The 27,056-nt window shown below is 40.6% G+C and overlaps 1 protein-coding gene across 2 annotated transcripts in view; it reads right to left on the reverse strand.

Moving 5' to 3' along the window:
* The window catches only part of COL5A1 (collagen type V alpha 1 chain), a 303,659-nt gene that overhangs the window by 19,181 nt on the left and 257,422 nt on the right, over positions 1-27,056 (reverse strand). For both annotated transcript variants that reach the window (XM_027869258.1, XM_027869257.1), the window contains exons 43-63: positions 25,347-25,454; positions 23,628-23,681; positions 22,791-22,844; positions 22,575-22,682; positions 21,975-22,028; positions 21,774-21,881; positions 20,394-20,447; positions 18,325-18,432; positions 16,871-16,924; positions 16,417-16,470; positions 15,567-15,620; positions 14,330-14,383; positions 13,572-13,679; positions 13,291-13,344; positions 13,090-13,143; positions 10,989-11,096; positions 9,893-9,946; positions 8,582-8,617; positions 6,338-6,391; positions 4,512-4,767; positions 3,652-3,764 (exon numbers count right to left, since the gene is read on the reverse strand). In XM_027869258.1, coding sequence (XP_027725059.1) covers positions 3,652-3,764; positions 4,512-4,767; positions 6,338-6,391; positions 8,582-8,617; positions 9,893-9,946; positions 10,989-11,096; positions 13,090-13,143; positions 13,291-13,344; positions 13,572-13,679; positions 14,330-14,383; positions 15,567-15,620; positions 16,417-16,470; positions 16,871-16,924; positions 18,325-18,432; positions 20,394-20,447; positions 21,774-21,881; positions 21,975-22,028; positions 22,575-22,682; positions 22,791-22,844; positions 23,628-23,681; positions 25,347-25,454 — 1,701 coding nt within the window. The remainder of the gene's footprint in view (positions 1-3,651; positions 3,765-4,511; positions 4,768-6,337; positions 6,392-8,581; positions 8,618-9,892; positions 9,947-10,988; positions 11,097-13,089; positions 13,144-13,290; positions 13,345-13,571; positions 13,680-14,329; positions 14,384-15,566; positions 15,621-16,416; positions 16,471-16,870; positions 16,925-18,324; positions 18,433-20,393; positions 20,448-21,773; positions 21,882-21,974; positions 22,029-22,574; positions 22,683-22,790; positions 22,845-23,627; positions 23,682-25,346; positions 25,455-27,056) is intronic.

Below are 27,056 nucleotides of genomic sequence, written 5' to 3' on the forward strand. Positions count from 1 at the left end.
CCTCGCCCAATCCTACCTTCTACTTCTGTCTTGGATCATAGGATCATAAATCTAGAGCCAGAAGAGACCTCAGAGGATACCTCATTCAACACTTCTCATTTTACAGATCAGGAAACTGAGGCCTAGGGAGGGTTAGTGAGTTGCCCAAGGTCACACAAATAGTAAGGGTCAGAGGTGAGATGTGATGCCTGGGCCTCAGACTTCTGAGCCAGTATGTTTTCCATTGTACCGTATTTTTAGACCATTACAGTCATGCTGACTCCGGGCACTGAAAGACTGTTTTCATAAATCCATTTCTGTAAGACCGAGACCAGTTGCTTTATGTTTATGGCTAAAAGACTCTTCACAAATTTTCTCAATATGAATTCATCGCCTTCCCCCCTTGAAAAGGCAAGGAAATACTCTAGGCCCCTCAGGGAGAGCTGAACCATAAATGGAAGGCATTACTTTACTAGGAAATCTTTGTGCTTACAAGAAACCTTTCATTCTAATTTACCCACAATGAGGCTAGTCAGGATGAATAACTGGCAACCAGAGGAAGCTGAAAATAATGAGATATTTTCTAAGTTAATTTAGTTCTTGGAATTGAGCCAAGCTGACAGAACCTGGAACCAGACGGGGTAGATTGTGAGACTTTTCGTTTTGTGTTTACCACAAGAATTTTCTCACTTGAATCACAGGCTTCCAAAGGTTTGAAATTTCAAATCAGGGCAGATTTGAACCCAAGATCCACAAATCCTCTGAACTGACATTACAGCCTAACCAGAGTTCTCCGGATCTTTATGACCCACGTGTGTGTTATAATACATCCCATTTCCAGAATGATTTAGAGGGAGGAAGGATTGTGGCCTAGGAGGAGAACTTGAGTTTAAACTTTATTTCCTCATCTTAGGATTTGTTTGTCAATGGTGAAGTTATTAAGGATGTAGCTTTAAAAGTCAGTATTTGTGAGGATATGTATACACATGATATATATATATATATATATATATACATATTTATATTTATACATGTATATATAGTACTTTAATATATTATACATAAGCATTCATATATACTCTATACACTCATATATATATATACTTAGCTATACATGTGTGTATAAACATATAGTCACACATCCACACACATGTGTATGCATTTTATATATATGTATGTATATACATATACATACATGCACATATATGTATATGTGTTTTATATGTGTATATGTATGTGTGTATATATGTATGTGTGTGTATGTGTGTGTATGAATATGGAGGTTGGATTTTAGTCTGGCTTTGCCATATACTTACAAAGCAGTCTTGATCAAATCGCATTTCTGAATCTCAGTTCCCTTATCTGTGAAACAGGGGGTTGAAAGAGTTAATCCCTAAGGTCTCTTCTGGCTTTGATGTGCTCTGCTCTATAAAGGCCCAGCATCGATCCACTGCCCAGTTTTCATTCAAGACCTGCCAGAAATGAGTCCCTGCACAACTCTGATGTCTTTGTTCCTGCTGAGGGTAACACAGAAGAATTCTGCAACATTTTTGTAAGTTTTTTTTTCTCCCTTCCTTTTGGCCACATTGACTGGACTACTATGATAATGCTATGTCCACCTGACTGAGTTTGCTGTTATTGAGAGCCTGAGATTTAGCTGTAGTACACATTTTGTCCTTTCAGTGAAGAAATATTTTCAAAACCGCTTGAAGTCTTAACTGACTGATTAAGAAATACTGACATTTTACTTTCTCTATCCCAGTCTCTTGATCTCTCTCTGCCTCTGAAGCAAGGTGGAAGGCGGAAGAAGTGTCAACAAACACATCTTTTCATTACCTTGCTGGGACACAAATTGAATCAGCCATGCAATTAAGAACAAAAATTACCTGCCTATAAAATACAGTTACCCGTCTGCTCTGCCCCCTCAGGAGGCATGTACACAGTCATAAAAATAATGAAATCTACACTTTTTGCCTAACATAAATCTTTATGTCCCTGAATAACTACCAAAAGGGTATATTTACAAAGCTGGAATAAATCAAGAACAATTCCTGTTATCAAGTATGGTCAATATCTTATTATAGCCCAAGGATAAATAATCATATTAAGAATAATCAACAATTCTCTGAAGTCAGTAGGCAATTCACGAATCCTTTCCATTTCTGCGATGAAGCAATCAAGGTATCGCCAAACATTAATTCTTTCTATATGGGCCAAACCAAGATAAAACACAGATTTAGGCATAAAAAGAAAGCATCCTTTACTGGGCACATCCTGGAAAGCTTCTATCTCCCTCTATACCTGAGTCCAAACATCTGAGGGGCTTTCACAGAGCAGAGGAATTAAATACTCTCCGCAGCTCCCCAATGGCAGAAGGATCAGTGGGTGGAAGATGACAGACAAGAGGTAGATTTATGCTCAATGTAAAGAAAAACCTCCTAACAATTAAAGTTGTTCATCAATGGAATGGGATGCCTGGAAGTCTTTGAGCTGAGTCTGCATGGCCAATTATTGGGAATGTTTAGGTATAAGGTAAACTAGACGGCTTCTGAGATCCTTTGCAACTCTTGAGTTTTTTGTGCTCCTGTCAACAATTCGGTGGAATCAGCTAGAAGGTTACATCTTACATTTCTATGCTGACTTCAATAAACCATTCATAGGTGAGGATTTGGGTACTTCTCTATGCCAAGACAGTCAAAAATGAGAGCATGCTAAAAATAAAAACGAGCTGTGAGGGATAGCAGTATACTGTAACACCAGCAACAGCCTTTGCATTCCTTCTCAAAATTGTTGAACCTAAAAAGGATGAGCTATAAAAGAAATGTGCTCATATATTTTTGCACACACATACACATTCTTTCCCAAAATTGTCAAACCTAAAAAGGATGAACCATAAAAGAAATATGCTGATAAATTTACACACACACACACACACACACACACACACACACACACACACACCCTAATAAAGAGGCTAAATCCCAATCCAACAGATCAGAGAGACTTTGAAGAAAATAAGATCCTAATGGTGACGAGAATGAAACTGCTATAAAATGAATCAGAATCCAATTGACTCTAGCATCTCATTAAACAGGAGAAAGATGCAATTCATGAAAAACCAAATGGATTATTAGAGTCCAAGCAGGAGCTTCCCACAGATGTCCCTGTGGCTATTTACCACTCAGCTCAATCTCCCATACCTTCTACTTCAAAATCCGCATGCAACCCCTAATGTTCACAGCAATGATGATCAAAGTTCCGCAAAATCCTTCAACAAGGACCCAATGTTGTTCACTAGACTGAACTAGCTAAGGTGGGAGAGGGAACTCAGGAATTTTCAGGAATATTTTCAGAAATGGTTGAAAATAAAAAGGTGATTCTACTTAAGCCTTAATTAACCAGAAAACCCAATTCATCAACATATTCCTTTCCCTAAAACTTCCAGGCAACTTCCAGAATGTTTCATTCTACTCATTTACTATGATTATCTATTTTTAAAATCTTAAGTCATACTTCTGGAAGCCAGTTCTCTTGATCTTGAAGTGATCAGGAAGAAATAGATCAATCACTGATTTTTATTTGTAAACTGAGGCCATCCTGTTGAACTTACCAGATGCATAATACACACACTAAGAAAATTTTCAGTGGGAAATAAATTACACCAGCACTTACTCCTTCTGATTTCTTATCAGGGAAGATGCAAGTTTCTCCACCAGCTGTGAAATTGCAGTAAACTTTGAAAGAATCCCTGGAGCATCCTTGGTTCGGGTCAACCCAATATTCACCTGGATTTCAGAGAGAGAAAGTGAGTCAGGCACCCGATAGTCATTTTTTTCTCCTTTTTTTCTTCTTTTTTCTTCTTCTTTTCTCCTTCACAAAAGAAATCTCTAGAATATTTCTTCAGATCCCTTTGGATCTTTGACACTCCTAGGACAAGTTATAATGAACAAGGCGGAGTGGACAGTTAATACAGGGGATGAATTGTAAAGAATTTACTTGTATGCTTGGGTTCAAATTCTATTAAAATAATTTATTTTAACAGATTTGATATGTAGTTTTTAAAGGGTAGTCTAAAGTCGAGAGCATTAAAAAAATTAAAAACTCAACACCTCCATTGAGCTTCCTTAAACAAGAAATGAGATGCTGAAATGATTTACTTTTCTACTATAAGCACAATACTTGACTTCCTCATGGACTTAAAAAAAAAACCTAATAGGTTTACAAATTATGTTGAGTTGGACATCTCTAGTTCCATGGCCCCCTTAATGACAATAATAGCTAACATTTATATGGTGCAGGTTTGCAAAGCACTTTACATATATTATCTGCTTTTATCCTCACAATAATCCTAGGAAGAAGGTGCTATTAATATCCCCATTTCACATGTGAGGAAACTGAGGCAGATGAAGATTAAGTCACTTCCCCTGGTTCATGCAGCTAGCAAGTATTAGAGGCAAAATTCAAACTCAGGTCTTCCTGATTCCAAGCCCAGTGCCCTCTTCACTGTACCATGTATTGGCCCCTCCACCTACCATCAGGGAAGTCAGGGTGGCAGAGTTGCAAGTCTTTGCAGGTACGAGCAGGATTGTGCTGAGTACCTAAGGGATGCTTCATCTGCTCAATTTCCAGTTTCAAAGAGTTGAGTGAGCCAAAGATCTCTTCCATGCCGTCAGCATAATCCATGTAGTTCTCACCATTGCCATCATCAAGCAGCAGACTGGCATCAATGTTCCGTCGGGTCCTAGAAGCCTGAATGGGCAATGGCTGAATGACTTCACCTGGAGGACCCTGTGATGTGGAAGAGGCAAAGGCGAAGTGAGCAAACCCCACCAATTTAGAAACAGCTTCAAGTACATGACCACAGTGGGAAGGATGCCTGTGTATATTATAATGGCAGTGGATTCTTCCTTTGTAATGACTCATTCCTTCTTTTCTTCAGCTCTACCCTAGCCTAGGTTCTCATCACCTCACACCTGCTGCATTAGACTGACAGATTTCCTACCTTCAGGCTCTCCATCCCTATTTTAATTCATCCTATACAACGAATCTTTTATTTAATTCAACAAACATCTGTTAAGGGTAATGCATTATGCTGGGCTGTGGGGGGCGGGGTATGAAGCTCAATGAGACACAGTCCTTCCCGTCACAGAGCTTACAGTCCAGTAGAGGGATTCCCCATGTGTTTTTCCTATATATGATCTTCTATGAGAAGACTTTCCTGATCCTTCCAGTTGTTAGCTCTCTCTCTCTCTCTACCTCTTCCCCAATTCATCACACATACATTTATTTGTTTGTATGTTGTACTCTAAGTAGAGTTTAGGCTCCTTGAGGACATGGGCTGGGTTTTTTTTTTTTGTCTTTTTTTTCCTAAACCTTTCCATTCTTAGAACCTATAATGCCTTGTACACAGTAACAGATTAATAAATACTTGTCAGATTGGATAACACATATGATATAAAATCTCCTCTAATTGCCCTTTTTTATCATTATCACTTCGTTGTTACTGTTGGTGCTCTAGAATGTTGTTGTGTTGCCTCTCTAGAATCAATCTATGCCTGCCACTCAAACCCTCCAATACAGGGTTCCACCCTAGGAGCAGAGATTTAGAGCTGAAAGGGACTTCCTGTATATTCATTTTGATAGCCTCACATGATCCTCAGCTCTAGTCCAATGTATTTCTTACTCATTCCCCCAAGCACGTTCCTGTCTTGTTCTTGACTTTGTTCTTTGTTCATATTCTCAATCTAGAACATCCTTTCCAGTCCTTTCCACAAATTCAACATCTTTATTCTATTCAAGGTTCTGCTCACATTCCCCCCTCCTCTAATCCAGCCAGTCTGAAATACTCTTAAATTATATCTCCCTCCTCTGAGTTTCTATAGTAATTTTACACTTGATTGCATGCTGCCTTGTATAGCTAATTGTTTTATGTGTATGTCTTGTCTCCCTACCAGGGCTGTGAACAACTGGAGAACAAGAACTGTGCAATCTACATTTTTATATCACCCACAACTACACATGGGTATGTACCCAGAGAATGCCTAATCTACACTTTTAAGTCCCAGAAGCAATTAATTTTCTAGGTGTTTACATACATATGTATAAAACCAAGATTGGGAATAAGATTCAAGGAATACCTTCTTTAACTCAGGAGGAAATTTTCCAGCATTTCACTTGTTATACTACTTCTTAAGCATAAAGGTCAATTCCAACCAAAACATTAAATCTTATCCAGTTTCCTTCCTTGAGCTCTCCCTGTGATTTGGGATCTCCTAGGGTGAAAATGCTGTGACTATAATGTTACTATGAGTTACTGAGAGTTCCAACACAGAACTTTAAAGCTACAAAGACTACTTACAGGTGGACCAGGAGGCCCAGGGTGGCCAGCCTCTCCTTTGGGACCTGTTGGACCCTGTGGGAAAAGAGAAAAATGAATACATGTGTAACCACTGGAGAGCATTAGCAATAATGGAATAAAATGCAGTTTTTCACATGAATATCTCTAGTCTTCTCAGTAATCAAAGATTTGAAAGAAAAACTTCAGAGAAGGCATTCAAAGACAAAAGCTGAGAATGGACAGGGATAGGACCTATAAAAATAAAAATAAAAATAAAAATAAAAAAGAGGGATGGAAAGAGAGACTATAGCCTCGTTCAACATATCCCCTATGCCAGAACGAGTGTCCTACATGCCCATGCCCTTGGATCCTGAGAGAACAAAACTTAGGGAAACCTAGCAAGTACTTTTTCACACAGTTAAGAATAATATATGAAGCTCAGAGTTAACTAGGTTGGAAATACTTGTTCATAAAGGGTTTAGGTAAAATAATGAGAGATTCATGATGAGTTTTTAGGAAAATTTAGGGATCCTAAGGATATATATGTCCCTATCAGCATGCAGACTGAGTGTGGCAGCGCAGCCAACCCATGCTCTATGCCACCTTAAGGTGTCCACCCAGAATCACAGACTTGGAGAGCTGGAATGGATCTCAGGAGTCATTTAGTTCATCCATACACAAAAGGAGTCCTCATTAAAACATGACTGACAAATGTTTGTCCTGCCCGCCCTTGAAGATCTCTAAGGAGGGGGAACCCACCATTCTTGAGACAAGCTCATTCTACTTTTGGACAGCCCTGATGGTTAGGAAGCTTTCCTTGACATCTAATCAAAAATGGCCATTTTGTAACTTGTCCCCATTGCTCCAGGTTCTGCCTTCTGGAGCCAGACAGTAGAAGTCCAATCCCTCCCCTACACAGCAGCCTTTTGAATACTTGGAGACAGTTACCATGTCCCAGTCGAGTCTTCTCTTCTCCAGGCTAAACATGTCTACTTCCTTCAACAGATGCTTATATGACATCCCCAAAGCCTTTCTCCTACCCTGGACACCTTTCTTTGGACACTCTCCTCTGAGGCTAAAGTCAAAGAGGGCAACCATACCCTTCTACCACAGAGATACAGTATTGGGTTAGAAATGAACCATTTTATCTGACCCAGTTGAACCCAATTAATTGAGTTATTGAATTTTCATTCTCTTTCTTTCTTCCTTCCTTCCTTTCCCTATGGGGAATGCCTAGTGAGAAGACTCCTTCTGCCAATGCGAATCAGAATCTATTCTGCAACTTAAAGAGCTCCTGAAGCGCTGAGTGAAAGATGGAGCAATTTAGCCAGGACATGTCAAAAGGCAAGACTCAACATTAGGGCTTCCTGACTCCAAGTCCGGGCACAGTAGAAGGCATGAGAGACTCAGGGATCAACTACAGGCATTCTCCTCCTTTTCCCCAAACCTTCCCCTATCTGAAAACTAAGAAATTGGAGATTAGAGATAGCTAAAACAGGAACCATTCAATCCAATCACAGAGGTAGAAATTTTTTTTCTTAAACTTCTAAGGCTACACAATTGGATCCCCTGATTATTTAAAACCCAAGGACTGGGCATTATATAGAATGGATATTGACAAGTTGGAGAGAATTCAAAATGGGTGATCAGAATGGTAAAGAGCCTACACCTCTCGGTGAATTAGGGGGTGTCTACCCAAAGCACATGAAGACTTTCCCCAGTGGAATGGGTGAATGAGAACAAATTGTTCCAATGGCCATAAAGGCTACTGGAGGAGGTGCTATGGAGCACTTAGATCTTGACCAGGCATCAAAGATACCAAGGTCATCCACAGCATCTTGGGCCAATGTCAGTCATCTTGACTTTTGTCTTACCACTGGACTTTAATAACTCAGGAAGAGAAAGTGAGGGTGATGGCTGTACAACTGTGCCTCACTTAAATCCAATTCACACATAAGTCAAGACATCACCCGTGATGTCATTGGTCCTCTTTAAAAATGAAGGAACATCAACTAGACTTAGGAGGCACAAGATAGTGATCTTTAAGTATTTGACAGGCTGTCACATGGAGATAGGATTAGACTTGTTTCTCCTTGGCCTCAAAGAGAAGTAGGAGAAATGGGTCTTTATTAAGCAAAAACAACTTGTCAGGGATGTTATGGGGGGGATTCTTAGTCAAGTAAAGGCTGTTCTAAATGGAGGCTTCCTCTCAACTTTGAGATTCTGAGAAATCACACCATGGATTTTGGTAAACAGAGCACTTACCGAAGAACCTTTAGCACCTTTGGGACCAGGAGGGCCCTAGAGATAAAAACAACAGGAAGTTAGGGCCAGGGAAGTAACTTTTTCTATAGCCTATGTTCCCTTCCCCTCCAAATATAAATTCCTTATTTAAACAATTGTAGTTTATATCTTTCACTTTTATATCATTTGCATTTCCAAAATCTCCCTTCCTTCTATACCTTGGCCAGCACACCCTTCCTTGTAACAGAGAATAAAAGGGGTAGGGGGAAGTGGTTCAGCAAAACTAATTGACACATCATATGAGTCAAACAATATCTGTGATCCAACATAAGTTTTTAAAGGTCATCAAATTCAATAACCTTATCATCACTTCACATTGGCTCCTGCCTTTTATTTGAATCCTTTGGAAGTGATTATTGAATGAATGAATGTGTTATTTGTGAAAGTAGAAGGAGAGGATGAGGTCAAACCAACCCAAATGTAGGAAGGGAGGGGTGAACTGAAGATGCCAAAACACCCTACCAACACCTGAAGTATATCCCTTCTCTACTCTACTGCAGGAACCAAAATTCTCACCATTAGAACCAGTAATGAGTTAACTAACAAAGCTGTGGGGTGGGAGTGGGGGAAGGTTGCCCCCAGAGGCCACTGAAAAAGTGCACAGGCTGCTTATAAGTGTCCTCTGGTGTACTCTCCCAGGAGAATGAAGTCAGAGTTTAGTTGATCAAATTAGCTAATGTCCCTGTGAAAGCTGAAGGGATAATAGTTAAGGAAGGGAAGCTCAATGGTTGTCATAGGGTTTGGGTAGACCATGACTGGGACCAGAGCTTGCTGGCTGCCAGGGACAGCATTAGGGCAGGTCAGGCAGGGGGTAGGCATAGTACTAGGAGAGAAAGGGTGTAAGGAAGAGCTTCATCCATTTTGTAGTTTTGCTAAGGATTGAACCTGTAAAGCAGGCATCATAATGGTTTCAAAAGTACAGAGGGGTACCTACAATGCCTACTGATGCATGTAAATAGGACTCCCCAATGCCCACCAGCCTTACTTCACTCAGGGAAATTGTAAAAGATCCTGTCTACCTCCTTATCTCTCATACTTCAAACCCTGCTTTTAAGGAAATTCTAACCAGCTCAATGGCCACCCCAACCTCTCTCACCAGCTCACAGATACCAATTGTGGCTACATCACTCAACCAGCCTGTGGAAGTCAAAGTCCACTGATATCTCCCATTTCCTCTCCTCATTCCATCCTTCACTCTGCCCCCAGGCATCTCTGAAACTCTAGAAGCAAAGTGAGTGGAATCACAACTAATTCACCCTTCCAGATACTCACTGGTAAACCGGGAGGTCCAGGGGGACCAAGGGGACCAGAAGGACCAGTTATACCCTAAAAAGAAAAAGAAGATAAAGAGATATTAAAATCCGGACTCTTCAGGCAGGCAGCACACATGAAAATGGGGTTCTATTCTGCTTACCTCTCCATCATTTTATTAAGGGCCACTAACCATCATTTCCCCTAGCCTGCTGTTGACTGACTTATTTACATTGTATTCCAACCTGACTGGGTTATTGTGAGCTCCAACAGTATAAGTGTGTGCAGCACTTGGCAAACACTAAAGTGTTATATAAATGCCAATGATTATCACTCTTCTTATTATGACTATTGAGTGGCCAATTCTCGAATTAGTCTTTCAACAGATGCTCTCATTTGCTTGAAGACATGTGTGCCTCTATTTTACAGGGGGTCATTTGTCATCCTCAGAATGCTTTACACATATCTTGGCACTTGGGCAGTAAAATCGGGAAATGTAAAAATCACTTTCACACTGAAGACTACCTTTTAGTTGGAAGAGAGGCAGCAGCATGATATTCATATCATAGTGGATACAGAACCACCAGTGTTAAAGCCAGGAGGATCTGGGTTCAAGTCTCACCTCTGTCCACTCTGGCTGTGTGACTCTAGGTGAGTCACTTAACCTCTCAATGATGTAGGCAATTTTCTAAGATTATAAATTGCAGAGAAGGTATAAATCTGCATTAGTTAAGGGAATTTCTTTGTCTGTTCCCTATGTTAATGAAACCACAGGTCTTATCCCTATCTCTATTCCTTTTACTTGGAAAGAAGTGTAGACTGGGAGTCACGAGAGCTGAATTCTATTTTCAGCTCTTTACATGGACCTCAGTTTATTTATCTGTAAAATGAGGGATTTGGGATGGATGATGATGATGATAACAGTGACAATAATCTTACCATCATACATTGGCAGAGAATTTCATAGTTTAGGAAGAACTCTCCCATGCATGACCTATTCAGTGATCTCTAAGGATCTCTCCCAGCTCTAAATCTCCATAATTCTACAGCTCTAGTTTGTCTGGTTTTCCTGAGAAAGCTAGAAATTCTATAGTAAAATGGGGCCCAGATCACCTACCTGTTCTCCTTTAGGACCTGATGAACCCTGAGGTCCGGGAAGACCTCGGTCACCTTTTTCACCCTGTTCGCCAGGAGGTCCAATAAGACCAATCAAACCTGGATGACCCTGCAGTAAAAGAGAGATGAATGTGCCTATTTTTCAAGTGACTAAAAAGCATGTCTTCAGGAGGCAGAGGGGAGATACATTTGGAAGAACAAGATGTGAAACATGTTTAGTCTTAGAGGCACATAGACTTCTTAAGGACTCCCTAAGAAAGTGAGGTCTAGGAATTTTGGGGAGATCCACTTTAATCAGGAAAGTCTTTTAGTGATTTCTCTCTATGCTTCTGTTTCTTCTATTCTCTTGACTTAGAAGAGAATTCTTTCTGAGATCCTTTCCACTTAACCAAATCCTGTACATCCTTCAGGCTTACCTTGAGTTCCACTTTGTCCATGAAGCCTTCCCTGACTACTCTAGCCCACAATGCTTTTTCCTGCTCTGAATTCATTCTATACCTTTAGTGAGGAGTCAATAGTTTAGCATACAGTGCTTCTCAGTCTGTTCAATGTGTCTATGCCTTGTATCCTATCTAGACTGTACAACCTTCTTGGGAACAGAGACTAAAGCTACTTCATGGCTCAAAATTGTCAAAGATCTCATCACTTAGTGGTCAATCTTCAATAGACTGGTGATCAGAGAGCAGGTCCATTATGTTAAGACCAGACTTGAAGCCTTTCCAGTTTGGCATCAAGACCCACCAGTGCTAAAACTTTGCTTAGTATCACCATTAACAGCCCATGGTCCCCCTATGCCATAAGGAGTCATCAGAGTAGGATTTTGTGGAAACTATTCCCAGCCCTCATAATATTTTATAATTTTATAATTATAATATAATACAGTACCCCTACTCCAAGAATTTTCCTGATGCCTCATCATGATATAGAGGTTTTCTTGGAGGCTGTGTTTTCTAGTCACTCATACAGCTATCATCCAGGAGTGTAACTCTGGAAGAGAAGGAATCCATCTTCCCCACCTCCACCAATTGCCACTGTAGTGGCATTCTTGATAAGCTCAAGAACCTTGGGAACAACCATGGACCCTGCTTCTAGTCGGCCCCACCTCCACTGACCAGGTAAGCAACTTGTATGAAGATGCAACTTGGCAAATGTCTCTGCAGGTGCTTCAGCCCCATCCTCAGCAACAGCTACAGCTACTGAAGATCCAGAAAATAAAGTTCTCAAAGTCAAAGTCGATAAAATAATTCAACATCAGAAATGGATTCCTTTTTATTAATGGAAACAACACTCAAGAAAATGCTAACGGAGCATGGGACCTTTTCGTTTGACTTGTACCCGAGACTACCCATATGTATTGTCTCCCCTGATTAGATGTTAAGCTCCTTGAGAGCAGAAATTAGCAAACATTTTTTATCCCCAGTGCTTAGCAAAATGCTTTGAACATAGTAAATACTCAATAAATGCTTTTTCATCTTTTCATTCATGTCTATGGAAAGGCACTGAGCTCAGACCTGCCAATAAATTGCATCTCTGTTTTCTGAGCACCAGCCTAAGTTCAGAGAGGCCACAGCAGCTTTGGTGGACCATCTATTATTGACTCTCAGAAGGATGCAGAGGCAGATAGGTGGCATAGTACATAAAGCAATAGACCCTGACTTAGGAAAACCTGAATTCAAATCTGTCTTCAGACACTAACTAGATGTGTGACCGTAGGCAAGTTACTTAGCTTCTATCTTCCTCAGTTTTCTAATTTGTAAAAAGAGGATAATGATAGTTCCTAACTCTCCGGGTTGTAAGCATAAAATGAGATAATATTTGTAAAGTGCTATATAAATGCTAGCTGTTATTATCTGTTTCTATAGAGTCAAAGTAGCCTTATGTTTATTATAGCCCATACTAACAAAGTTACAGAACTTCGAAGTTCTATAGTCTAATGATACCTGGCACTGGTCAAACACCTCAAACACATAAAATAAAGATTCACTGCTGATTGATTCTGAAACCTGCTTCCTTCTCAGCCAGGAGCAGACAATAGAAGAGAAAGATGGTGCTATTGAAAAGAGAAACTCGGAGATCAGGTTTATTTGTAACAGACATCATACCTTTTCACCTTTGGGACCTGAATCTCCCTTCAGACCTGGAAGGCCTGGGGGACCCTGAAAGAAAATAGTAAAAGAATCATATTTTAAGACTAATTAACATTGGCTTATTGGATTTAGAATTTCCTATAGTAAACAAAACCACAGGTGTTTCTCACCAAGTTTGTACATTAGGAAATGCTTAAGGTAATGGATGGCACTTACCATGGGACCAGGGGGACCGTCTGGGCCAGGAGATCCTGGTAGACCTTGTTCTCCCTGAAAAATACATGTCCTCTCTATAAGGCTCAAGTACAACAGCCCCTTCAATCATAACATATGCTTCTCCCCTCATTCCCCAAGACCCACCCCACCCTCCACCTCTAGTTTTGCTAAAGAAGTATGATTTGGCATTCCCACAGAAAGCCTGCATTCCAACTTGCTTGGACTGTGAATTGGTCACCAGTACTCAAGCTAAGCTGCCCTTTGGTCCATAAGACATTTACCACCGGGCCTGGAATCCCTCGAAGGCCATCAGGACCAGGTTTGCCTGGTGCACCTTGGGGACCAATTGGACCAGTCTTTCCAGGTGGGCCCTCCAAGCCAGCTTCACCCTATGGGAAAAATAGAAGAGAGAAAATGTTCTGTGAAATGCAATTCAGATGCCCACACTATCCCCTAAAGCATGCAAAAGTCTTCAAGATTTTCCTATTTGATAGGATCATAGATTTAAAACTGAAAGGGACTGTCTAGCTTCCCTTCACTCCTCTTATTTTACAGATGAGGAAACAGAGACCCAAGAAGTTAAATGCCTTGATCCAGATCACACACATCCAGACATCTCAAGGCTGCCCCTAAATATTTGTTTTTAGGTCTTTTCAAAGTTATGGCTCTGACCCCTCAGAGTTAGGTTCCTCGAGTTTCTCACAGAGCCCTAAGGGCAATGACAACGGGAGTCAAGCATATGCAGCTTGGCAGACAGACACTTAAACATAAACACATGCTATAAGGAACCACCCCAAGGCAAGACAAAAAAATCATTAACATTCTTCTGGCATGTGCTAACTATCTTTAAGGCTGGAATAAAATGCAACTTCCTTTGAAGCCAATGACCAAAGTTTTGCTGTTTCTATTGAACAACTGGGTTAGGAAGTTAAATACTAATTTTTTTTTCTTTCATCACCTCTGCATCCCACCCCCTCAACCCTTCAAACAACTCCCTCTTGGGTATTATGCAGAATAGTCTGGGCAAGATGCTAGTTACCTTGGCTCCTTTCTCTCCTTGTCTTCCTTCAGGGCCAGCTGGTCCAGGAGGACCCTAACAAAAACAGAGAATAGATATGAAGCCATTCACTCTCTTCTCTCTGGCCGCCTCCTCCACTCAGGCTTTCTGCCCACACCAGGGACCACGTTTTGGAGAAACCTTCACTCTGGGGCCCTGCTGTTGTGAATCATGGAACAGTATCTCAGAAAGTTCCCATAATGCTTTTCTTTACCACTACCTCCTCTCCAATTGCCTTGCCACTGAAGCTTCTCTCCAGTTGTGGAGATGTGACCAAATTAACTCTGCCATTGTTACTTAATTGGTATGCCAATCTACTGTTCTATGGCCCCCTTGCTGCACCTGTGATTTTCCTAACCAATGAGCCCCATTATGGCCACCACTCCCTTATGTGTATTGTTTCCCTCATTCAAATGTAAGTTCTTTTAAAAGCAGAGATTTGTTTTTTGCCAGTATTTGTATCTTCAGCACTTAACACAGTGCTTGGCACATAGAAAATGCTTAATAAAGGTTTTTTTCATTCATTCATTCATTCGTTCCCCAATTGAACACGGAGGGACAAGACCAATGATTGATAAGAGAGAGAATATTGGGTTGGGAACCATAGGGAAGATGAGAAAAGTGGCGCACAATCACCTCTGGTTTGCATAGGCTCTTACTCAGAATATTTATTATTATGTCAATGTCCCCTCCTCCACCCACCAAAATCACAAAGAAAAATATCAGGGAGACAAGAATGTTGTTGTGACTATTATGGTCTGGCCTCATTTTTCTAGTTCCCTTTTAAGTAGCCTGGTTTAGTGTGGGTGGACATGTGGCTACATTATTCACCATGCAAATGTCTAAATTTTGTTCTGGTTTGCACAAAATTCTAATAGGGGAGATAGAAATGTAACTCCACTGGGGAGTCTGATCTATTCCTCAATTACTGATAGACCTTGACCTATCACCCAAAGAGTCTGGCATGAATTTGATGTGATGATGTCATTCTATCTATCAATACACAAATCAATCAGTAAGCATTATGTACCTGTTCCAATGCCTGGAATTGTTCTGCGATGATGATGGAAATTGAATGGAAAGTGCATTGTGGAACAGGAGCCCTTTCCCCACCAAAGTCCTGGTTACATTACTTAGATTCCCGGCAAAGGACACTGAAAATAGGTGATTGCTTCATACAGAAAACCAAAAGCCCAAGATATTCTTCAAAGTTATTTACCCTTTTGCCTGGAGGTCCAGATGGCCCTGGTTCACCAGTAGGGCCTGGGGATCCCTGGATTTAGAGAAAGAAAATGGGAAAACAGTTGGAATTGAGACTTTCTGACTAACATGACCCAAAGCGGATAGATTCTAACCACCTTGCAGGGGGATAATAATGGATAATCTTTGAGAGTTTCAGTTCTGAGCTCTTCCCAGCTAGCCTGAAATTGTACCTCTTTTCTCCCCTGGCACATGATAGCACAGATGCCTGGAAATCTGGAATCATATTAACAGGAGCCTGCATTAATCTAGCCCAAGGAATTCTCTGTTACAGGTTTCACCATCTAATTAATGTCCTGGCTGTGGCTGCATGATTACCCCCTACTCCCATTCTGCAACTCTGTGCACTGTGAAATGGGAGTGATCAAATCCCAAGATCCTGGACATAAGCTTCCCACCCTCAGGGCATGTCATTTCACAACAACCAACTGTTCCATTTGTTGGAGGTAGGGAGGCAGTCGTGGTTGGGTGGAGTTAGTAGTTATCTCTGAGTGGAATACTAAGCAATGGTCTCTGTTGGAAGCAGGGCCACGTTTAATCATAAACTCAGCATCTAATTTAGGATAAGAAATCCTATGGTTATAGATGCACAGATGGTGGGAGCTGGATGGGTCCCAGAGGTGTCATCTGGTTCAGATCCTCTAGGCTCTAGACAGAAATGGACCGAAACCCTTCGAAGGAAATGATTTCTCCCCATGAGCAAAGCAAGGTGAGAATGTCAAATAAGAATGATAGGATTATTTTCTGCCAGCAAACTTGGAATATGATTCCTAGTGGGTCTAGACTCTACAGCATTGAAAATAACTTACAGTTTGACCAGGTTCACCATCATCTCCTTTATCACCTGGTGGACCATCTTGACCCTATGGAAGAAAGAAAAATGAGTTAATTCTAATCTCTCCAAATTCTTACAGAGGACCTAAAATCAGTAAGCCTTTCCAAAGCATTCCACTCATCAGTAGGCTACATGAACCCCAAAATATCCTCATTTCCCTTTTAAACAATGAAATCTGTGTTGACTCAAGGCAATTTGTTTTCTCTGAAGAGATGTTTAGAAACAGGAAATACATTTTTTCTTTTTCCTTTCTTTCTTTTTTTTTTTTTAACTGCCATCAAAATGTTGAAGCCTGTCAGGAGAAAATAGTGCAGCAAAGTGGAACTCTTTGTGGCTAAGAAAAAAAATTCCTAGACGAAGGGGGTAGGGAAAAGAACAGCTCAAAGTCTTTGCTCAGACTACAGTGACCATGCCCATTTGATACTTACCGCAGGACCAGGTTCTCCAGGGGGACCAGGATCACCAGGGAAACCAACAGGGCCCTCAAAAGATAAAAACATCTCCAGGTCATTATCCATTATCCATCCAGCTGAGAACATCACACCACCTAGCCCATCACATCAACAATATCTTGTTCTCTTAGCTGACTGTTGCCACAATGTGTCTTCATCATCACACTGAATGCATCTCCTAATGCAACATATAGGAATGTATCTCCAGTAGAAATAAGGAAACCAAAGACATACATTTATCAAGTTCATTTTTATATGTAAAGGACTCTTTCCTATAAAGTATCTTGATCGGTATCATGGGCAGAGGTGGGGAATCTGTGGCACTGCAGGTTCCCCAGCCCTGCTAGTGAACAGAAATCTAGTCTTGAAGCCAGGAAGATCTGGTTTGGAGTTCTTTCTCTGACACATATTGGTTACATGATCCTGAGTAGGTCACCTAACTTATCAGTGGTCTGGACAATTTATCCAAGATGACATGTTTCAAAGAAACTCCCGATCTGCCTTGGTAGAGTTTGCTTATTGAGGAATTTTCTATAGCAATGAAATAATGGGTCAATCCCTACCCCTGTCCCTATCTTAGCAAATTAAAGCTTTTCTATCTAGTCTATATCAGCTATATTTCTCTAATAGGACTTTCCAGAAAAACCTCCAGCTTTTTATCAGCATTTTCCAGTTCTAACCACTTACCATGTTGTTTCTTCAACTAGTGTTTCAACAATGGGGAATTACTGTTGTTGTTCAGTCATTTTTCATTCATGTCTGACTCTTCTTCATGACCCCATTTGGGGTTTTCTTGGCAAAGATACTGGAGTGGTTTGCATTTCCTTCTCCAGCTCATTTTACAGATGAAGAAACTGAGGCAAACAGGGTGAAATGACTTTCCCAGGGTCACACAACTAGTAAGTATCTGAGGCTGGATTTGAACTCAGGATGATGTCTTCCTGACTCCAGGCTCAGTGCTCTACCTACTGTGTTATCTAGATGCCCTTAACAATGGGGAATACTTATGTTTATATAGTACCTGATTATTGTGAGAATTAGAAAGCAGATATTCTTACCCCCTTTTGACAGAAGAAGAGAGAGGATTCAGAGAGGTTAAGTGATTTGCCTAATGTCACACAGCTAGTGGATGGTAGAGCTGGGACTGAAAATCAGATCTTTTGACTTAGAGTGCCTCTTTTGTCATATGGAGGGATAACACACTGGTGGAGTGATGTAAAGAGTGGATCAATGAAGTGTCTGTTGACTCTCAGGCACTGTACTTGTGACCAGCAGTACTGTCAAAAACCTGCTACAGTACAGTGTGGAATTAGGGATTTGACACTCAGGGAATTACAATTACATTTAGAGAATGACACTTCTTCTGTTTGCTCGGATGTGGCTCTCAGGAGCCCATGAGGCCCTTCATTAGGCATCACGCAGATACTCACAGGGCTTCCTTTCGGTCCATCATCACCAGGAGGGCCTTTGGGCCCAGGAGGTCCTGCAGCACCGGATGGACCCGATTCACCCTTTTCTCCTCTTTCTCCTTTGGGTCCCTAAAGACAAAAAGGCAACTTCTTATGAACCAACAAAAATATCCTTGTGGTTTCTACGTGATCGCTACAGGTCACCATTGTTCCTTGGCCCTGGTTTTACTCAACATTTCAACTGAGAAGGAGCCCACCCCATTCTCTAGTTAACACACTCACCACTTATGAGGGAGTGCCTGACAAAGCTGTTTTGAAAGCTTAAGACCACAAAGTTGGTTATAAATTAAAGAAGATTATCTGCTTTCTTGGGCTGCTCCAAGGGTATGGCTGTTGGCATTTTTAGATGAGTATGTGTTCTGCCGCTGCTGGTCACAGAGGATTATAATGTTGTGGAATCCAGCCAAATAATATTACAAATATTTAGAAGAGGAGAAAAAGGAAAAGGAAAAAGAGGAAAGGGGAGGAGAAGAGGAAGTAGAAGAAGTTATAGTCGAACAAGAAGGAGGAGGAGGAGGAGGAGGAGGAGCAGCAATATAGAGAAGCCTGACCAACCTAGCAGTCCACAAAAACCTCAAAGTCTCACTCAGGGATTATCATCTTGGATTTAGAGCTGGAAGAGTCCTTGGGGGAGGTCATCTATCCAGGAGTCCTTAAACTTTATTGTGTCATGGACTCCTTTGCCAGTCTAGTGAAGCTTTTGTACCTTTTATTAGAATAATGCTCTTAAATACACAAAATAAAGTACAAAGGAAACCAATTATATAGATTTTTTCCCTATCCATGTTCATGAACTCCTTTCCTCCAAGAACCTATATGGATGCCTTGGGAATCTGTGGATCCCAGATTAAGAATCCCTGATCTAGTCCAACTCTGATTTTTAAAATAATTGTTACTGATAGCTTTTGTTTTTATATCACCTCAATTTCCCAATTTGTACCTCTCATAACAAAGAAGAGGGGAAAAACACTTCATTAAAATTAGCCAGCATATTGAAAAATTCCTGACACTTCAGTTGCACATCCAAGGGCCCCAACTCTGTGAAGAAGGAGGGAAAAAACTTCTTACAGCTCTTCTTTGGGCCAACCCGACGTTCTCATTTTACAGATGAGATAACTGATGCCCTAAGAGGCATCCTAACTTGCTCTAGTTCATGAGTAGTAGGGTTGGGATGTATTGTCATTAACATCATTCAGTGTGATTTTCAGCTTCTAGCCTCTATCAGTGTACCCAACATAGTTGTGGAAGAGATGAAAGCTTCCTTCTAATCCTCTTATGATGTGGCAAAAGAGAGTAAAAGAAAGAGAGATAGGAGGGAGGGGAGAGAGTGAGAGAGAATAAAAGAAACTTCTTCCACTCCCACTTGTCCTCCAAGAATACCTGTAGAGGATTTATCTTTCTTTAGGCTTATAAGGTACCATAGGCTAGAGACTATGTATAATTGCTACTATTAATAAGAACATTCCATACATATGGTTAGTAACTAGCTAGAAGAATGATAATGACAACAACAATAACAGCGATATTGCTTGTAATCTTTCTCCATGTATTTTTGGAGATACATGATTTTTTTTTATTGTGAGTACTCTTCCACACAGAGATTGTAACTCCTCTGTGCCTAAGTCAATGGTTTTATAAATTTTAGTGGCTAGAAAGATTATCACCTGGTGGTCAAAATTCTGGCTGTGAGCATCTCAGGTCTTAGCTAGGTTGGTCCCTAGAAGTCAAACACATAGTCAATCTCTGGAGTCATACTCCAAGCCCTTCTTTTATGGTAGAATGTATATTCCATTAGCAAAACCTTGAAGAGTCCTAGGTCACTTCCACACCAAATGAAGGTGTAAGTGAAGGATTGTAAATCATCCTGCTTCAATTCAGAAGATAACCCCAAAGTCTCATTTTCTAATGAGAGAAAAGTTTAGGGATATGACCTAGTTATAAAACACTCTGCTTACACTTCTATACATGCCCATCCTCACCCATCTGGATGAAAGCACATCTCTATCTATGCTTAAAGCTCTTCCACTTACCGGGAGACCACCTTCACCTGGAAGGCCAGGTTCTCCAGATTCACCAGGCTCGCCCTATTAGAAGAAAAGGAAATACAATTATCCTATTGAGCATAAATAGAGTGCAGAGGATTTAACACCAGAAGCATAGGCTCTTAGATTTAGAATTGGAAGGGACCTTAGAGGTATATTACTCCCATTTTATGGATGTGGAAATTGAAAGCCAGAGAGCTTAAGTGACTTAAGGTAGGATTTGAACCCAGGTCTTCTTAACTCCAAGTGCATTCTCCTCTCCATTATATCATCTGCCTCTCCTTGAGTATTTCTTTTGCTGAAGAGGAAGAATATGCTTATGAGATCATCTTTTGGTACCAGCACTAACAGCTGCTCCACACTGCCTGACACTTCAGGGCACATCTGTTGGCAGAAGTAATCCTGACATTCTCTTTGCTCTTGGAATGCTAAGTTTCTCTTTAATTTCCTTTACCACTAAAAAAAATCAATGATGGAAGATTTCTTTTCATGTAAAGGCCTGAAGTCAAAAAGAAATCTACTGCAAACTGCATATGGAATGTATGTAGATGGTTTCACATCCATTTCCTTCTTTTTATACAAAGGAAAAATGTTAAATGTTTACAAAGTGGTGAGAGCTCATGGGTACCAATGTGGAAAAAGAAAGGAAGAAATCATATCATGTCTAGAAGATAAAGAGCTCTGAGTAAATAACGATTTGACTAAAAATAGAAATTCTAAGACTAGGTTTTATAACAGAGCTGCTTATTCTTTCCAATGCTTAGCTGCTGGAAGGTATAGGAATAATAATAATAGCTGATATTTATGGCTTGCCAAGTACTTACATTCATTAACCTGCTTGATTCTAACAACAAGCCAGTGAGGTAAACACTATTATCACATCCCCTTATTATAAATGAGGAAATTGAGACTCAGAGAATCTGAGGAAGAGTTTTGATGGTGAATATATTGCTTTGAATCTTCCTGTAAGGAGGCTGTTGATGTGTATACAGGCATTTAATAGCTCCCAGTTAAATTTTTCTGGGTCCTCTACCATAGCCCAAATTGTATTTTCCAGGTATGAAGCAGCCACTGGTTTATATATCTGAAGGTACACACACACACACACACACACACAAACACACACTCCATATTTATAATAATTTGTACATTTGTGCATGTGGCATGACACATAACAGCCTATACATTCAACTAGTTTATAGTTTTGTGCATATAAGCATACATGTCACATGTGTGCTCACGTGAATACACATACACACAACTGACTTTCATGTCTAAATGTAGACACCTATTCATATATGTATATACCCTGATTCTCTTTGACTAATAGTCATTGACTATAAATCATGAATAAGTAATAAAAATCACCTTTTCTCCCACTGCTCCAGGATTTCCTATTCCTCCTGGAGGACCTTGGGGACCATCAGCTCCTGGAGGGCCAGATGGTCCTCGGGGACCAGGGGGACCAGGAGGGCCCTAGGGAAACAGAGAGTGAGCATTCAGAATTCTCAATGGATAAAAGCCGCCAACCAAGAAGAAAGCCTTGCAATTGTGGTCAGTCGTGCTTACCATCTGACCAACATCTCCAGTTTCTCCTTTCTCACCTGGGGGTCCTGGTAAGCCCTATGGGAAGATGAAATGGCTCAGGAACACTACAGGGGATACTGTTACATCATACATTATAAACACACTTATTAGTCATTACAGATACAGAGTTCTAGTGACAGGAATCATTCAAAGGTTTGGAGGGTTTAAAAAAATAAGGGACATATTCTTGTTTTTAGGATCAAATATGGGTACCCTTGATATTGTGAGCATTGGAAGCACTTCAAAGTATATAATGATGCTTTACCAATGAGACTCAGAAGGAGATAGGAACTTGTCTGGCCTCCTCATCCTTTCATTTATTTATTTATTTTAACTATATAGCTTTCTTTTGCCAGGGGTGGGGGTGGGAGTGAGGAGGCAGGGGCTCACCCTTACAAAGGTATTAAGAAGAAGGGAGTAATAACATAAAAAATAAGTTGAAAGCAAGAGTTTAATGAGCATATGCTTGTGGATAATTTGGGGGCAAAAGTACAGAAATATCATCCTTAGTTTTTGTACCAAGCCTCTGACTCATCAAGATGTGTGTCACACTGAGCACTATTCCCTGCTTTGTGAAGTTACCTGCAATCCAACTGGCCCTGGGGGACCAGGAAAACCTCTTGGACCTTCATCACCTTTCTGACCAAAAAGACCTTGCTGGCCCCGTGGACCTGGCTCTCCATCACCTCCCTATGGGAACATAATTGAGCACACTGTGTGAACCCATCCAAACGATGAAGTGGTTTGTTCAGGAAGAGTAGTTGTTCCTCAGCATTAGCAATAATGATGAACACTCACCGAGGGGCCAGGCTGTCCAATGGGGCCTTGAGGACCTGTAGGACCTGGTGGGCCCTGTAAGAAGGCAAGACAGAGAGATGTTCAGAGGAGTTTCTGATAACACAGAAGCCCTTGAACTGATAGCTCAAATGTATCTTAGTCACATGGTTCTCTCCCCCTTCTCTCAGCTCTCATTGCACTGAGTTTGTAAATCTATTAGGAATTTTTGTGCCCTATTTCATATTGTGCATACATATCTTGATTGTAAGTTCTCTGGTGGTGGGAACTGTGACACTCTCTTTGTAATCTCCCTTGGTGCTTAATACAGGAGCTTGTACAAAGTAGGCATTCAACAAATATCACCTGATTGAGTCAATGAATGAATTGTCAATAAGGAAATGCGGGTGGGATAACATATCAAAGGAAATGCTCTGACTTGTAGACACATACTGATGACATGCCTAACGAGAGTGAACTGTCTTATGGACACACCTCATTGTTCACAAGAGGAAACGAGAGGTTGTTAAGGCCTTTCCCGATTATCCCAATTTTATTTTATATTTGTTTAGTTCATTTCATACGTATTTTGTATTTATTTTTCTTTGCATCTATTGTGTTTCCCCAATGGAATGTAAGCTCCTCAAGGGCAGGCATTGTTTCATTTTTGTCTCTGAATCCTAAGCAACTAATGTTGCTCAATCCTCAATGTCTGGTCCATGCAATTGCTTAATGAATATTTGCTGAACTATTGAATTGAATAACTGAAAGCAACCTGTGCCCACAATTGGCAGCTGGAACATTTATACTGGTCTGAACACATCCAAAAGACATTTATTTAAAAATAAGCTTGCAACTCACCTGTTCACCTTTGTCTCCTTTGCTTCCCTTCTGCCCTGGCTCTCCAATCTCACCCTATTAGGAAAGAATGTGAATCAGTCACATGACTCAGTGAAGCAGATCAAGGATTTTTGTTGTTGGGTTGGTTTTTTTTCCTTTTTTTTCTTTTTTTTTGAGAAAAAGGAGAGAACTTCTCAGAGTTGGAGGCTAACTGAGTACAATCCACCAATTATGCTTAATTACCCATGGGATCCCACAATGTGTTATTATTACTCTTGTTGTTGTTACTCTAATCATCTCCCTACTACACAGTGCCAGTTTTCCAAAGAAATATTTAGACACATAAATTTCTATTTTGTGTCAGTACAAGTACGGAAAATGGAGAATTTCCTCTCTCCTTCTACAGGGAATAACAGTATGTTTGAAAATATCATAGAATTTGGGTGGGGGGAAGGGAAACAGATTGGAATTTTAATCAGCAACGATTGAGTTTAATGTGCATATGGTAGTGATCCATTTAGGGGCAAAAGTACAGAAATATCATCCTAGTTTTTGCTGTTTCAGTGTTTAGTGATGTTTCCTTCAGGAAGTAAAGTACCCTTTGCATCCTGAAGTTTCATGACTGAATGTGAGATCATAAACAGAAAGCAAAATTGAGTGTCTTCAGTCAACAGAAAATTAAACTCCAGGCCTCTTATAGAACAGTATCAGACTTATACATTTCAAAACAGACACACAGTGAACCCTCATTAAGTTGGACCCAATCAGTTCCAGAGGCCTAGATGATTCATCCCAAGCCAAGACTAGGCTGAACTTTTCTACCGTGCTATCTACACAAGAAAGGGTTAGTGCAGTCAATGATTCATGCTACAGGATGGCTGCAGAGGTGCTTGAGTTACTTGAAGGAAAAAGGAGTTTTTAAGAATTTCTATATAGTTTAGAAGTTCCCATTTATATGGATGTACGTTTTACTGCAGCAATCTACTGATTGAGATCAGAAAATTTTGGGTCTCAAAGGGAGCATTTAATCATAGAATCACAGAATTTTGAAGCTGGAAATCTTAGAGACCTTCTTTCCTCGTCCCCCCTTCACTTTAAAAATGAGGAAAATGACACCTGAAGATGTGATATGATCTAAGGTCACAATGAGTTACAAGGTCAAAACTGCAACCAGAACCCAGGACTCCACACTCTTTCTTCCAACTAATTAATGTTAGGTGCTTTTGTAAGAGAAGCAATTATCCAGGGGAAATGGTAAATGTGGTTTTCTAGTAAAGAGACTGGAAAATTAAGGGATAAAATGGCAATTACATAGTATTCTCATCTGGTCATAAAACTGATACACTAAGGAGCTGGGGCAGCAAGATACCATGGAAAGAAAACTGGATTTAAATCTCACCCCTGCTACTCACTAGCCCTTTCACCTTGGGCAGCAATCTGGGCCTCAGCTTCCTCATCTGCAAAATTAGGGTAATAATAGTAGCCATACTATCTACCTTACAGGACTACTACTAGGAAAGTCCTTTATAAGTCCTAAAGCACTATATACATGAGTTATTATTATGTTCTGCTATTTGGGTTCCATTATTACTTGGCCTTGAAAGTAATTTCTTAAGAAGTATCCTGTAATTCAGACTAGGTACTTGTTCAGATTGGAGCTTCTCCTAGGATGGAATTAGGGAATTTTTACTGCATGTCATTCTAGGAAAGGAACTGCCATATTCCACAGCTTTTTCTCACCTTATCTCCATCTTCTCCAGGGGGCCCCACAGGACCTGCTGGGCCAGGGAGCCCTACGGGACCTTGAATTCCATCTCGGCCAGCTGGCCCTTGAGGACCTTTCTCACCCTATGGATGATATAAAACCAGTGATTAGAAACTAGTGAATTCTTTCATTTTATACGTAGGACCCAAAAAAGGAAAGCTTGGACATAATGGAACAAAAAAAAAGTTATCTTCTCAGAGTCATAGAGTACTTACAAAGGGGAAAAATGTATGTAGAAAAGTTAGCAATTGCCCACAGCTGCCAATTATTCTTCCACTTTATTTAATGTCAGGATGGTCCTTTGATGGTGGTGATACAGAGGCTTCTTTGAACTAACCCTAAGCATTTGGAAAGGCAATTTAAGATTTGAAGTGCATCGATGAGAAAAAAAGAGCAAGTCAGTGGTTCTTCAATAGTGGAATTTCTTTCTGGCATAATGCTGAAAGAGGTCTGGATTGAGGGCTTGTGGCCTGTGTCTGAGAAGATGTTAGGGTTGAGTCACTGAGAATGGAGTGGGAGTGACTAAGTGAGATGGAGCTGGTGTCTGACTGGTTGGGAGTTTAATATGGAGGATGAATCTTGATTGGAAGGTGTGTGGGGAGAGCAAGAATTAAAGGAAGCCTGAGGCAGCAGCATCCCTATGTACTTGGATCTGAAACTGTGCAGGCTCTGAATCCGAGAGGTCTCTCATGCAGTAAGGCTGGCTCTTTGAAGCAGGGATGAGAGAATTCAATTAAATCCTGTATTATAGACAAAAGTCAAGTTTCTGTGTCCCTAACATTGACCCTCCACAAGAGAAGATAGTACCTGAGTTGGGGACGGAGGAAAGTGGACCCAGAGCTTGGGTGTGCATTGGTGTATCTACGTCGTTACTCAAAGACTGATACTACTCACAGAAGAATTCAAATATGAGATGCGGACACTTCAAAACCACTTTTCTTATTTTTTCAATTCTGTCTAATAACAATGTCCAACCCAACATCTTCCCTTTGGTCATTTTTTAATCCATTTTTCTGATCGTTATAATTTAAGCTCTGATTAATCCTAAGGACGGCAGGTTCTCAGGCTCCTAGATACAGAGCTAGAAGGGACCTCAGAGGCCTTCTAATCCAACCTCCCCATTTTATAGATGAGAAAACCGAGGCCCAGGGAGGTGGAAGGCCTTGTCCACGGGCACACAGGTTGGATTTGAACCTAGCCCTTCTGAATCCAGGGCCAATGATTTTCCCACTGTATCATACCACCTCCCTTGTCCTACTTATTTTCACTCTGGGGTTTCTCTGAAATGGCAAATACATCGCATCGAAGGGAAAAAATGGAAAGAAAGATTTAGCCACAGCTTTTAGATCTGACTGTAGCATTGGTTCACGAAAACATCTTCACTTTCTTCCTCTGCTGCACTGCAGGAGCAGATGCTTCTGGTTTCTCTTCTATGGTCTCCTCTCCCCTCTCCATGAATCACTTTCTCCTCTTCACATTTGGTTCTTACTGATATCAATTTCTCCTCTAATTAAGTCAGGAATAAATGCCAGTACCGAATATAGAATGTACATATAACTTCCTTTCCCCACTTGACTAATCAAGCCAGTAGTTCTCAGAGATACACTGACCTTTTCTTCTTTCTTGAGCTATTCTGGGGGAATTGAAAAGCTTTTAAATGGATAAAGCAATTCTTACTGGGCTCC

This window comes from Vombatus ursinus, unplaced genomic scaffold (genome assembly GCF_900497805.2).
Source record: "Vombatus ursinus unplaced genomic scaffold, bare-nosed wombat genome assembly UNPS02014793.1, whole genome shotgun sequence".
Lineage (NCBI taxonomy): Eukaryota > Metazoa > Chordata > Mammalia > Diprotodontia > Vombatidae > Vombatus > Vombatus ursinus.